At 42.4% G+C, this 14,018-nt stretch overlaps 1 protein-coding gene across 10 annotated transcripts in view; it reads left to right on the top strand.

Annotated features, from left to right (window-relative positions):
* Positions 1 to 9,153, top strand: part of ZFP2 (ZFP2 zinc finger protein) — a 69,279-nt gene extending 60,126 nt beyond the window's left edge. For 9 of the 10 annotated variants that reach the window (XM_082379367.1, XM_082379369.1, XM_082379372.1 and 6 more), the window contains one exon: positions 4,077 to 9,153. In XM_082379367.1, the coding sequence (XP_082235493.1) occupies positions 4,077 to 5,410 (1,334 nt within the window). In that variant the 3' untranslated portion in view covers positions 5,411 to 9,153. The remainder of the gene's footprint in view (positions 1 to 4,076) is intronic. The other variant, XR_014241216.1, reaches the window with a different exon arrangement.
* The last annotated feature ends 4,865 nt before the right edge of the window (positions 9,154 to 14,018 follow it).

The raw sequence follows: 14,018 nt of genomic DNA, 5'->3' as shown, positions 1-14,018 counted from the left end.
TCCTTTTATTTCTGGATCTATATTTTTGGTATTTCTCTCCTGAGTGCCATATAGTTGGATTTTATTTTTTTAATCCAGCCTCACAACCTTAGTTTTTTAATAGGATAATTTAGACCAATTACTAATATGTATAGGATTGGATGTCTGCTATTTCATTATTTAATTTTAATTTTACTCACCTGCTATAGGTCCGTTTTTTTTCTTGTCTTGCCTTCTTTTGAATCAACTATTTTTATTGTTCCGTATTCCAATGAGCTTGTATCTTCTTTAACTAGTCTTAAAGACTGTATGAGCTTGTATCTTATTTAACTAGTCTTTTATTGGTAAGTCTAATAAGTAAAACCAGCTTATTACTATCCAAAATAAATAATTCCCAGGCAATGCTAATAGCTTAAAACAATTCTATTTTCTTTCTTTCATCTTTTGTGTTATTTTTGCTATGTATTTTAATTATGTATATATTTTCAGCCTCTCAAGACATTATAATTATTGTTTTGTGCAATAATATTTTTATTTACCCACATATTTACTCTTTCCATTGCCTTTTCTTACTTTTACACCTGGGATTATCTTTCTTCTGCCTGGAACACTCCTTTTTATTTTATTTTTTTAGTAGGGGCCTGCTGTTGACACAATCCCTGTTTTTATTTGTATGGAAATATCTATTTCATATTTACTTTTTTGGGACATTTTGTTTCTATTGAGTTCTAGTTTAGCAATTATGTTCTTTCAGCACTTCAGATGCTATTTCATTGTCTTCTTTTTTTTTTTTTTTTTACACAATTACAGAGTTATTTTTTAAATTTTATTTATTTAATTTATTTTTTAATTTTTGTCTGCATTGGGTCTTTGTTGCTGCATGCAGGCTTTCTCTAGTTGTGGTGAGCAGGGGCTACTCTTTGTTGCGGTGCGCGGGCTTCTCGTTGCCGTGACTTCTCATTTTGCGGAGCACAGGCTCGAGGTGTGCGGGCTTCAGTAGGTGTGGCATGAGGGCTCAGTAGTTGTGGTTCACGGGCTGTATAGCGCAGGCTCAGTAGTTGTGGCACACAGGCTTAGTTACTCCACGGCATGTGGGATCTTCCTGGACCAGGGCTCGAACCCATGTCCCCTGCATTGGCAGGCGGATTTTTAACCACTGTGCCACCAGGGAAGTCCCTATTTCATTGTCTTCTGTTTTCCCTTGTTTTTGGTTGAAAAGAGAGCTATCAGTTTTATTTTTTTCTCTTTTAAAGGTAATATATTTTTTCTCTCAAGGAAATTTCAAATTAGTCTTATGTTTTCAGTAGTTTTACTATGGTGTACCTAGGTGGATTTTCTCTGAATTTATCCTGCTTGGAGTTTGTAGTGCTTCTCAAATTCATTTTTCAACCTTTTTTTAAAAAAATAGTGTTTTTGCCCCATTCTTTTCCTCCTCCCATTCCAGAACTACAATCACACGTGTTAATAAACGTTTTCACCATGTCTTATATGTCTCTTTAAATTTTTTCCTCCAGGTTTTACCATGGATATTTTCTGCCTATGTATTTTTTTTAGTTCACTATTCCTCTCTTCTGCTATGTCCGATATACTGTTTTTTAAAAATATTTATTCATTTTATTTATTTATTAAAAAAATTTCTTTTGTCTGTGTCGGGTCTTTGTTGTGGCATGCAGGATCTTCTTGTTGCAGTGCACAGGCTCTTCGTTGTGGCATGTTGGCTTCTCTCTAGTTGTGGCATGTGGGTTTTCTCTCTCTAGTTGTGACACTTGGGCTTCAGAGCATGTGGGCTCTGTAGTTTGCTACACACGGGCTCTCTAGTTGAGGCGTGCAGGCTCAGTAGTTGTGACGCACGGGCTTAGTTGACCCGCGGCATGTGGGATCTTAGTTCCCTGGCCAGGGATCGAACCCCTGTCCCCTGCATTGGAAGGCAGATTCTTTACCACTGGACCACCAGGGAAGTCCCAATGTCCGATATACTGTTAAAGCTATCTATTCAGTTCTTAATTTCAGTTATATTTTTCAGTTCTAGAATTTTCATTTGATTCTTTGGTTCCAATTCTCTGTTAAAATTCTCATTCTTATCTGTTTTATTGAACATGTTAGTCACACTTATTTTAAACCCCATGTCTGATAATTTTGGTATCTGAGTTCTGAGGGTCTTTGTCTACTGTCTGTTTTTTCTCTTGATTCAATAATTTCTTAGTACTCCTGGTACTTTTTGACTGAATCCTTGACATTATGTGTGAAGGAGTGAATAGGCTCTGGATGATGTTATGTTCCTCCAGAGAAGATTTGCCTTCCCTCTGGTAGACAGCTGGAGTACAAGCAAACCACCCTAATCTATCCACCCAGGGACTCATTAGCTGGAGATTGGGTTGAATGTTTGTGAAGCTTTACCTATCTCTTGTTTGCCCTTGCTGCTAGGTTGTAGCCCTCCAGGAGTCCCAACCGAGAGCTTTACACGTTTACTCTGACCACTGTTCACCCCACAGCCCCCCAGAAGGTCCTGAACTCCAGTTTTTGGCTCAACAGTACTGTAAGACTATAGAGAATTCTGAATTTCTGCTTAGCTTAGTCTCTTGCCATGAGAAGCTTAAGAATTCAGCAAATTCTCTGAGGGAAAAAAAACACTGTTAGGATCACCTCTATATTTCCCTTCTATCCCAAATATTAGACTATCACGTTGGCCTCAAGTGATATCTGATGCCTTTAGACAGATTTTTTTTTTTTCAATTCAGATTTTTCGGGTGTTTTTTGCAAGAATCTGGTCTTCCACAGGCTACTCTGTCAGGTCCAGAAGCAAAAGTCAGTTCTTAAGATTTTGAGATTTGGCAAACCTGGTGTTTAACTTTAAACATTCTTTGTTTTGAGCAAGGATATATTATTCTAAGCTTACAAGGATTTTAGCCTTAAAGTGCACCTGTTTAACTTTCTTTTCCAGGTAAGTACAAGGAGTTTTATTATTATTATAGCTCTTTATAGATTTTCTAGAGTGAGTAGGAGAAAAAAACATTGAGGGAGGCTTGTTCTTGATAGGCTTTCCCAGGAATCTTTGCATCATCTGTGTTAGTATCAAGCCCTTATCATGCATTTCTTAGTACAAAGTCTTAAATAGACTTAACACAAAAGACAGATATTCACAAATATGTACAGAAAACTAGTATGCATTCAGAACTCTGCTTGTTAATATGAGGATACCCATGAGACCAAGTGAGACTGTTGTTGAGTAAGTGTGAAATTTGTTTGTGGGGAGAGGAATCATTTTGTCAGACAATTCTTGGGACCTTGGCCCAGATCCCAGTAGCAGAGTCCCATTTCTAATGACTAGTATACTCCTTTCCCCAAATTCAGGGCCTTGCCTCCAAGACATACTGGATATATCCTGGCAGATTTGCTGCTTTGTTCCTAATTTTTTATACTCACATATACATCCTCATGGTACATTTTCCTTATATCGATGTCACATTATTGATATAGGTTTGAAGATGTTGCTTCCTCACCGGTAGCAGGAGGTTCTAACTTTATTAGTAGATATCAGTGTTTCACAGGCTCTACAGTAGCCTAACTTTTTATTTTCCATCTGAATGCTAAAATGAGTCTATAAAACATAAATGCTGGTTTTAGTAGTTACTCCGAAGCTGAACTTTTTTCCTACCAAGTGTTGACCTCTAGTTTTAATGGTTTCTTAAGGTCACATCTAGGTTATTTTAAAAACCATATCACTAAAACAGATAAGGTACATTTTTTTCTTATCTGTTAGCATAGTGTGGTCTTACAGGTTTTTTATGAGGTTTCAAAATTCAGGTAACTTCTCTGTAATCACAAAGAAAATAAATATTGTACTCAGGATCCCAGCTCAGGCCTGTGACTTCTGAATGCCAGCTCCAAGCTCTCCTGCTTCATACATTGTATAGTTGTCAACCCCTTCCTGCCATGTCCTCTGTTCACCTCTTCTCCCTTTTCCTGTTTTATCTTCACTTCAAGAAATCTTCAAAATTACAACCTCTCTGTTAGCATTATAAACAAGGTCACGTTCTTATCCCAACTAGATGTTTTACTAGGATAAAACAGACATTTTTATTTTTGATATCTTTCAGACTGGATGACTACACCTGTGAGTAAGAAATCAACTTTCAAGGCAGATATTCCTGAAGGAGAATTGGGTCAGTGGATGATAAAGGAAAGAGTCACTAGAGATAGTCACTGGAAATATGATACACTGTTGGAATGGCAGCATGGAAGCCAGGAGATGAAGTTGCAGCAAGTGATGCTTGCTCACGAGAAAACTTCATCTGTGGTTGGTGACCAGAAATGTGATGAATCTGGAAAGCACTGCACCATGAGCTCATCCTTTGTTGAGAGTCAGGGATTTCAATCTAGCAAAAATGCCTTTGAGTGTAGTGAGTGTGGAAAAGTCTTCACTAAGAGTTCAACCCTCAATAAACATCAGAAGATTCATACTGAAAAACTTAATGCAAATCGGAAAATTCTTATTAAAGAGAAACGATATGAATGTAGAGAATGTGGGAAAGCCTTTCACCAGAGCACACACCTCATCCATCACCAAAGAATTCACACTGGTGAGAAGCCGTATGAATGTAAGGAATGTGGCAAGGCCTTCTCAGTGAGCTCCTCACTTACTTACCATCAGAAAATTCATACTGGAGAGAAGCCTTTTGAATGCAACTTATGTGGAAAAGCTTTTATCCGAAACATACACCTTGCCCACCATCATAGAATACATACTGGAGAGAAACCTTTTAAATGTAACATATGTGACAAAGCCTTTGTGTGCAGGGCACATCTTACCAAACACCAGAATATTCATAGTGGAGAGAAACCCTATAAATGTAATGAATGTGGGAAGGCCTTCAATCAGAGTACAAGTTTTCTTCAGCATCAGAGAATTCACACTGGGGAGAAGCCTTTTGAATGTAATGAATGTGGGAAGGCTTTCAGGGTGAACTCTTCCCTCACTGAACATCAAAGAATTCATACTGGAGAGAAACCTTATAAGTGTAATGAATGTGGGAAAGCTTTCAGGGATAATTCATCCTTTGCTCGACATCGGAAAATTCATACTGGAGAGAAACCTTACAGATGTGGTTTGTGTGAGAAAGCCTTCAGGGACCAATCAGCCCTAGCCCAGCATCAGAGAATTCATACTGGGGAGAAACCTTATGCGTGTAATATATGTGAGAAAGCATTCAGTGACCATTCAGCCCTCACTCAACATAAGAGAATTCATACTAGAGAAAAACCTTATAAATGTAAAATCTGTGGGAAAGCCTTTATCCGAAGTACACACCTGACTCAACATCAGAGGATTCACACAGGAGAGAAACCCTATAAATGTAATAAATGTGGGAAAGCTTTCAACCAGACTGCAAACCTCATTCAGCATCAGAGACATCATATTGGAGAAAAGTGATATGGAAGAGCTTTGAGACTAAGTGTATTAATTATTGAATGCAAGAGAATTTCCATTCTACAGAATAACCATGAAAGCTTACATGAAGATAGTCATTTTATTTACTGAGAGTCAAGGTTCACAGTAGTGTGGGTTTTGAGAACTTAATGGCAAACACTCCTCATAGTTCAGAACTGCCTCAGTTGAATAGTCTGAATTAGTCTGAATTACCAAGTATCAGAACCAAAATGGACCTTCATTAACAACATAGAAATTAGTTGACCATTAAGAGAAATTATAAAATTGTAAAAATTGAGAAGCACAGGAACAAAAAAACTAAGAAAATGGTCTATAAGCATTTTACTGTACTTGATTCTCTTATATAGGAGGGTTTCTACCTTTAGTGGAACCCTTTGTTTTCCTCACCCCCACTGCTTACACCCAGTGTAAAGAAAGTGCAGTCACCTGTGCATTGGCCCAGGAGTTACTTAAATTATGCTTCCCACCTTCTGCTTCAAACCACCTTTTGTCAGATTTCCCTGGTTTGTGTGTCCGCTGGCTTCTTACCTGTATTCTTCTCCTGGGACAATTCATTTGAACCGTGTGTTGCTTTTTTTTTTTTTTAAAGATTTATTTGATTGATTGATTGATTGCTATGTTGGGTCTTCGTTTCTGTGCTAGGGCTTTTCTCTAGTTGTGGCAAGCGGGAGGCCACTCTTCATCGCGGTGCACGGGCCTCTCACTATTGTGGCCTCTCTTGTTGCGGAGCACAGGCTCCAGATGCGCAGGCTCAGTAGTTGTGGCTCACAGGCCTAGTTGCTCCGCGGCATGTGGCATCTTCCCAGACCAGGGCTGGAACCCGTGTCCCCTGCATTAGCAGGCAGATTCTCAACCACTGCGCCACCAGGGAAGCCCCCCGTGTGTTGCTTTTTGATTTAGCAACTCCTAACTGATAACATCACGTCACTTACTACCACTCAGTTTGCCCTTGAAGACTGTGGTGATCTGACCTCACACACAGTCCATGATTCTGGATGTTGCTCCAAACCCAGCTCTCAGAACTCAGGACCCCTATCTGGAAGGCAGAGGTTGATCAAAATTCCTGAGTTACCCAGTTCCTCTGGGCTTCAGTTTGACTCTGACCCTGGGATAATCCCTAAAGTAGGGGCTTAATCTGTGCAGACATTCCCCCAGCCAGTTCTGCACCGTAGTTACGCTACACACAGCAGTCAGGGGCATGCTCAGCTTCGGATGTGATGATCCCATCCCTAGAGATGTTCTGGGCCACTGCCACTTCTGTGACTTGCCATTTCCTGATGTGCATCTGACAAGGGAGGTTAGAGCCTCAAGGGAGTTGTCAAAAGGCTCTCACCCACTTTTTCCCTTGGCTGGGCAGTCCTCTGTGTCCACTGCATTAGCGTATATTTGTTACTCCCAGAATACTGAACTGCTGCATCCTAGTTCTTGCCCTGCTTTTGTCTACTTTTCTGAAGGTATCAACTCTGTTCACAGAAAACACAGAGAGCTTTGAATTTCTGATTTTGCATTTGGAAGTGGCCATTTCCTGTCCTCCACCTGGGTATTCCACCACTTAAAGATTACCCCATTCTGACAGTGGTGAGCAGCATGTTGAGTAATTCCATGGAGTAGTCAACAGCACCATGACATTCTCTGGCAGGGGCAGTGTCCACGCCCAGAAGTCTGAGTGATACTCTAGTCCTGCAGGTACAGTTCCTTCACTATTTTTAATTCTTCAGTGCTGTCAGTAGGAATCACAGATAAAATAACATCTGTGTCCCTTCACACACAGCCTCTGGGGGCACCTCCCCTTTCCCACCACAAAGAATGGGGAGCCCACACTACTGCAGGCTGGAGCACACTACAGCATGAAGGTAGAAGAGCAAGTCAACTGTTGTCTGGGAAGCAGTGTGACAGGTTCCTGGTCTGTGGAAGTGCTCTCTATCAAGTTGGGCAACTGCCGGCCCCTACAAATGCTGCACCTCAGCTCCAAGTTACAGGAGAGGATAGTCTGTCATGGTGGAATCAGGACTTCAGGTTGAACATAGACTTGGAAGCTTCCAGCAGCTTTAAATACCCAAGTTCTCTAAATTCAGCTCCCACCTAATACAGGCCACCTGTGTGGGTAGGCATCTCCTGTTAGATGATCAGCAACTCATCCTTTCTCCCCTATTGAGCTTCAGGTGAAGCAGCATTTCAAGAGGTTGCTTGGAACTCTCCATGCCCTGGGCCCACACATGTTCATCTGCAGCCTCACATGGCTGGCAACCCGATTCCACAATAAACTTGGAAAACTGCTCACTGCTACAGAGATCTGCCTTCAGTACTATCCCTGTGGCCCGCCTTGTCCTCACTATTACCTCCTTGCCTTGAATCCCTCACAAGGAACATATTTCTCAGCTCGCTTTGTTGTTCCTTTTGTTTGTTTTTAATGAGAGCTGCTGCCCCTTGGAATGTGCTTGCAGTTGGGCTAAGGCCAAGACCTGCTGCCACTCATCCCAGGGGCAGCTCCAGCAGCTGTTCTTCCACCAGCATTAGTGCAGTCTGAAAGCCCTCCATATGATTACAGTCCACTTTCCCTGAGCCCACCACTGTCAGGCTTGGGTCTTCATGAAATTAGACCTCTGAGATGCCTAGTCACTCATCCCTGGCTGGGGAGGCAAAAAGTAAATGGCCTATTAGAAATGCCTGTGTCGACTTGGATATATTTACGATAGTACTCTTCATCTGACCAGACCATTAACAGTGGCTTTATTATATTCTGCCATATGATTAACACCTTATGGTATGACCTTCTCAACTGAGTGAGCCAAAATTTGCCTGGGTGCTATTTCATACTTTTAAAATCTGAAGTAGGTTCTCCACACTGGCAGTCTGACCTTTGGCTTAACCCCCCAAAATTGCGATTTTGAGAACTCTGAGTTAAAGTCCCTCAGCCACCTTTTCTTCTGCCAGCTGATCTGCATGGTATTAGACAAGAGTTGAGCAATTATTTATTTTTTTAAATTTCTTTAACATACTTCATTTCATAGTATTTTTCATGAATACCTTGTTATAGAAAAAGTCTAAAGTAACGTAGATAATATTAAGCTTATATTGGTGAATTAGTTTATAAAAAATATATTCAGATGAATTGTCTTATCTGTGCCTAACAAGAGTTGAGCAATTATTGACAGGGACTTTTCTCTACCCCATCCTCCTAGGAGGAGCAGTTCATTCTGCACCTCGCTTTTCTAGTTTTACTGATAGACACCGTGACAGAAGATGAGGACCACTGTTTGGGACACTCCAGGGTTAGATGGTAATGTGCCATCCTCAGCACATCCAACCCATCCCCCACTACTCCCTACTGGCACAAACACTTCCCAGCACACCCACGACTATGCCATCTCAAGATAACGGGTCTGGGGCTTCCCTGGTGGTGCAATGGTTACGAATCCGCCTGCCAATGCAGGGGACATGCGTTCGAGCCCTGGTCCGGGAAGATCCCACATGCCGCGGAGCAACTAAGCCCGTGCACCACAACTACTGAGCCTGAGCTCTAGAGCCTGTGAGCCACAACTACTGAGCCCGCGTGCCACAACTACTGAAGCCCGCATGCCTAGAGCCCATACTCTGCAACAAGAGAAGCCACCGCAGTGAGAAGCCCACACACTACAACGAAGAGTAGCCCCCACTCGCTGCAACTAGAGAAAGCCCGTGTGCAGCAATGAAGACCCAATGCAGCCAAAAATGAGTAAAATAAATAAATTTAAAAAAAAATAACGGGTCTGTGCATGTGACAGAGGAAGTGGTGAGCCAGTCTACCCAATCCCTTCGTCTGGACTCAGAGAAGTAGACCTAGAACCCGTCTCCCACACCAGCACTCTCCTAGGGTGCTTTGGAATTGCCCAGTGGGTACACCCCTTGGAAGTACCAATTCTACTCTTCCTGGGGAAGCCTTTGAGTAGAGAATTAGCATGTAAACTTTGTTATATTCTTCAATGTCCCCAGGTTCCCATGAATAGCCACTGAAAGTGCCATCTCCTGAGGGAAAAAATAATTGCTCCAAGTTTCCCCTTTCAAATTCCTCTAATTTTTCTCTCTTTTTTAAAAAATAAATTTATTTATTTATTCATTCATTCATTCATTTTTGGCTGCGTTGGGTCTTTGTTACTGTGTGCAGGTTTTCTCTAGTTGCGGCGAGCGGGGGCTACTCTTTGTTGCTGTGCATGGGCTTCTCATTGCAGTGGCTTCTCGTTGCGGAGCATGGGCTCTAGGTGCGCGGGCTTCAGTAGTTGTGGTACTTGGGCTCAGTAGTTGTGGTTCACGGGCTCTAGAGCACAGCCTCAGTAGTTGTGTCGCACGCACATAGTTGCTCCACGGCATGTGGGTTCTTCCCGGACCAGGGCTCGAACCCGTGACCCCTGCATTGGCAGGCGGATTCTCAACCACTGCACCACCAGGGAAGTCCTAATTCTTCTCTCATCAGGTCTTCCTCATCTCCAGCTGATTGATTTTGCACCTCGGTTCTCCCTGTCCACGTAAGTTTGCCTAACTTAGACAGCAGCATCTCACCAACATGTTGCCTTCCTCCATATTCAGCGACTGCTTTTAAAATGGCACCTTGACTCTGCAGCAGACTAGGGCTTCCAGCCTCAGAGTCTTGAAACAAAATAGCCCTAAACCGCACACATGCCTTCAGTTGAGAAAATGACCACGTTTAATTCCCTTATACGTGAATTTAATCTAAGAATGCATAAACTCCAGCTGTCTAATTCCTTACCCTGTTTGTACTTTGCCCTACCCGCCTATGCTGGATTAGCCAGCAGGATAATCAAAATGCTCCTACCCTACTCTATACTGCAGTGGGAAGGTGCCTAGCTTCTTGGCCCACCTCAATTCCTGCTAAATGTATTTTGGGTAATATTTTACTTTTAATGTTTTTATACCAATTTGTGAAGGGAAAAAAATACAAAGCTCTATTGTTCCCATCATTCAAGGGCGTCTCCGTTGTGCTCATGATCATTCTCTGCCTGTGTCAGGATTTGGTCATGTGGATGTGTCCCTCCTCGTTCTATGTGTTACCCTGTACACCGCACGTCACTATCCTCACACACACACACAAAATGTTGCCGTAAGAATTATTCATCAGTGTGTCTTTCTGAAAATAAATGAGAAAAGTACCCAGTGTTCTAAGATGTGCAAGCTGCCTGTATCTAATTAGATATCACTAAGACATGGCCAGAAATCGGCTTCTGAGTGTGTTTACCTTTTTATGGCCAATCTGGTCCTAGCTCCCCACAATGACTATCCAAACCTACCTGACCCCAGAAACCATAGCGTTCAGGCTGTGGAATATAAAGAGCTGTGTCCCCAGTCGCTAGGCATAACAGTTAACATTTGAGGGCATACCCTGTGCCAGGTACCGTCGTAAGCACTCTGCATATATTAACTCACTTAATCCTCATAATTATGTGAGACCATTTCTACCATCTCCACTTGAATGTTGAAGAGAGAGGACTGAAAACTTGTCAGAAGTCACACAACAACTGGTAAATGGTGAATCTAGGACTTGACCCAGGCCTATGTAGCTCCAGGGCACACATGCTTGCTTACTGCACTGGGCCACCTCCTTGATGGCACGTTCTAGGCCACCCTAGAGAGCCACTTGGCTTGAGGTGTCAGGGTGGGACTGATGTGGCCGTAGGTGGGAGGCGGTGTGGCATAACAACATGGCCTTGGGACACCTCATGAGGGCAGCCTGTGATAACCATAGGAGGTCCTCCGCCCAGGCCAAATGAGAGTTATTACAAGGAATGCCCGTTCTAGAGGTGTTCCAAAAGGGGAATGCTGAGGTGGCCAAAAAAACAGAAGGGGGGCAATAATCATTCATTTAATAATTTCTGCCAAGCATAGTATACAATGTCTATACATGCATATTACCACTTTCATGAACCTTAAATGGTGAAGATGGGTATTATAAAAATAAATATAAATATTTAGCAAGTAATTATAATATGTGGAATGAGTAAATAGCTTGGGATACTATGAAAAATAGTGTCAGGGGCCCAGCTTTAGATTGTGTGGTTGCAGCAGACCTCAGTGAAGAATTAATTTATGACAAGAGCCACAAAGGATAGATGAGTAAGACAGGCAAAGGGGTTTGGGTGTTCTAGATAGAGTGAATGTATGAGCAAATGGGAAAGCTCAGAGGCAGAAACTATCATGGGCTGGTTAGGAGCCTTTAAAAAGGTGTGGGTAGGGACTTACCTGGTGGCGCAGTGGTTAAGAATCCACCTGCCAATGCAAGGGACACGGATTCGAGCCCTAGTCCAGGAAGATCCCACATGCCGTGGAGCAACTAAGCTCGTGTGCCACAACTACTGAGCCTGTTCTCTAGAGCCTGCGAGCCACAACTACTGAGCCCACGTGCCACAACTACTGAGTCCGCACGCCTAGAGCCCCTGCTCTGCAACAAGAGAAGCCACCGCAATGAGAAGCCCATGCACTGCAAGGAAGAGTAGCCCCCGCTTGCCGCAACTAGAGAAAGCCCGCGCAGCAACGAAGACTCAACGCAGCCAAAAATAAATAAATTTTTTTTAAAAAGGGGTGGTGTGGGTAGAGAGAGTTGGGAACCATGTGAGCAAGATGAGGTTGGATGGGAAGAGGTGAGACCACACAGCGGGACCAGCCTGTGCAATGAGCTTTGGTAGTTTAACACAAAGGAAGCTACTGCTAGGTTTTAGCTTTTGCATTTCAAACTTCTAAGCTACAGAGAGTTGCCACTGATATATAAATTTTACTAGAGCATAAAAGATTGTAAATTTTTCTGATTTTTTTCTTTCCCAATTATTTTTCCTTGTAATGAATAAGAAATTCCAAAGTTGGAAAAACTATTTAACCACCTAAAGTTCAATTGCGAATTTATTTCAGCAATATACCTTAACCAACGTACAGGGTTGCTCTCTGACACAACCCTGATTATTACCTGATGTTATTTTATAACTTCTAGCTCTTGGATACAACAAAATAAAGGAATTATAAATATATTTTCAGGCAGGCATATGCCAGATTCCCCCTGATAAGTTGCCCCAGGCTCCTGACCAATCTTTCTGGTGCACTCCAGTCCATCTTCCACTCCAGCAACCAGTGACGTGTCCACCCTACAGATGGTGAGGTCTCACCTGCTCAAAAGCAAGGCCTTCAAGACCCTTCACAAACAGATCCATGTAGACTCTCCAGCCTCATCTCCCCAACTTACCCTGCAAAAATGGAACTGCCAGTAGCTCCTGGCATGCCAGATTGGGTTATCATCATCTCTTTGTCTAGTTCCCCAAGAAGGCTGTGAGCTAATGTTAAGAACTTGGCCCAGCACCCAACTCAAGTTGAGCACATAGTGATGTCAACAGATGTGTATTAAATTAGTAAACAGGTAATCCTATTTCCAACAAATAATTTGCTGAGGTCTGTAGGGTTTATGACACATCTCTTTAAAGTAAAATGCCTTTAGTTGGCTTATGGGTTATAAAATGCACTTCTATTCCCAGGGCTACATTATAAGGGAAAATTCTGTACTCAGCCAGTTACCCTGTGTATAAATGTTGGGGAGGAGAAAGGAAGTGGGAGGAGTGGCTGCGTTATCCTCTGAGTGTTATTCAGTAGATATATCACTGTTTTTTAAGTGATTTAATGTGGTTTCTTTTTTCCTTTTTGATAGCACATGGTACCAATTCAGAACTTGTACAGTGAAAAGCAACTGCCTCTCTCCCATTCCTCTACCTTCCCAGTTTCCTTCCCCAGAGGCAACAGCAGTTACCAGATTCTATGTGTCCTTCCAGAGATAGTCTATACATATACAACCCCCAACTTTTTTATAACACAGATACTAGATATGTTGTCCTGCGTTTTGCTTTTATTTAACAACATATCTCAAAGATCTTTTCGTTGCAGTACATATAGGACTTCCTCACTCTTTCCGGTGGCTGCAAAATATTCCATTTCTTGTGATAAAGGAAATATTCACATATTGAAGTATGGGGAAGTCATTCTGGCTTATACATGTGTTAACTTGAATTTGATGCTAACTAAAACAGCCTGTTTGTGGCCTATCAAACATACATTGTACACCTGCTTTAATTATTAAAGAAAAGGACACATTGGCCAACAGTAATGTCCATATTAAAAATAAAGATTAGGGGCTTTCCTGGTGGCGCAGTTGTTGAGAGTCTGCCTGCCAATGCAGGGGACACGGGTTCGAGCCCTGGTCTGGGAGGATCCCACATGCCGCGGAGCAACTAAGCCTGTGAGCCACAGCTACTGAGCTTGCACGTCTGGAGCCCGTGCTCCACAACGGGAGAGGCCGCGACAGTGAGAGGCCCGCGCACGGCGATGAAGACTGGCCCCCGCTCGCTGCAACTGGAGAAAGCCCTAGCACAGAAGCGAAGACCCAACGCAGCCAAAAATAAATAAATAAATAAATTTTAAAAAATAAATAAAAAATAAAGATTAAATGCCTCCCTTCCTGGGACATCAATGCTGGTACCCCTTCTATGATAAGCCTGCTTCCCAGGTGCCAAGGCCATACTGACTTACTGCGTATGTGCTGATATGTTTTTTGAAAACTTGAAGG

Source organism: Balaenoptera borealis (genome assembly GCF_965194805.1).
Source record: "Balaenoptera borealis genome assembly, chromosome: 2".
NCBI lineage: Eukaryota > Metazoa > Chordata > Mammalia > Artiodactyla > Balaenopteridae > Balaenoptera > Balaenoptera borealis.
This window is presented reverse-complemented; position numbering and strand designations above follow the sequence as displayed.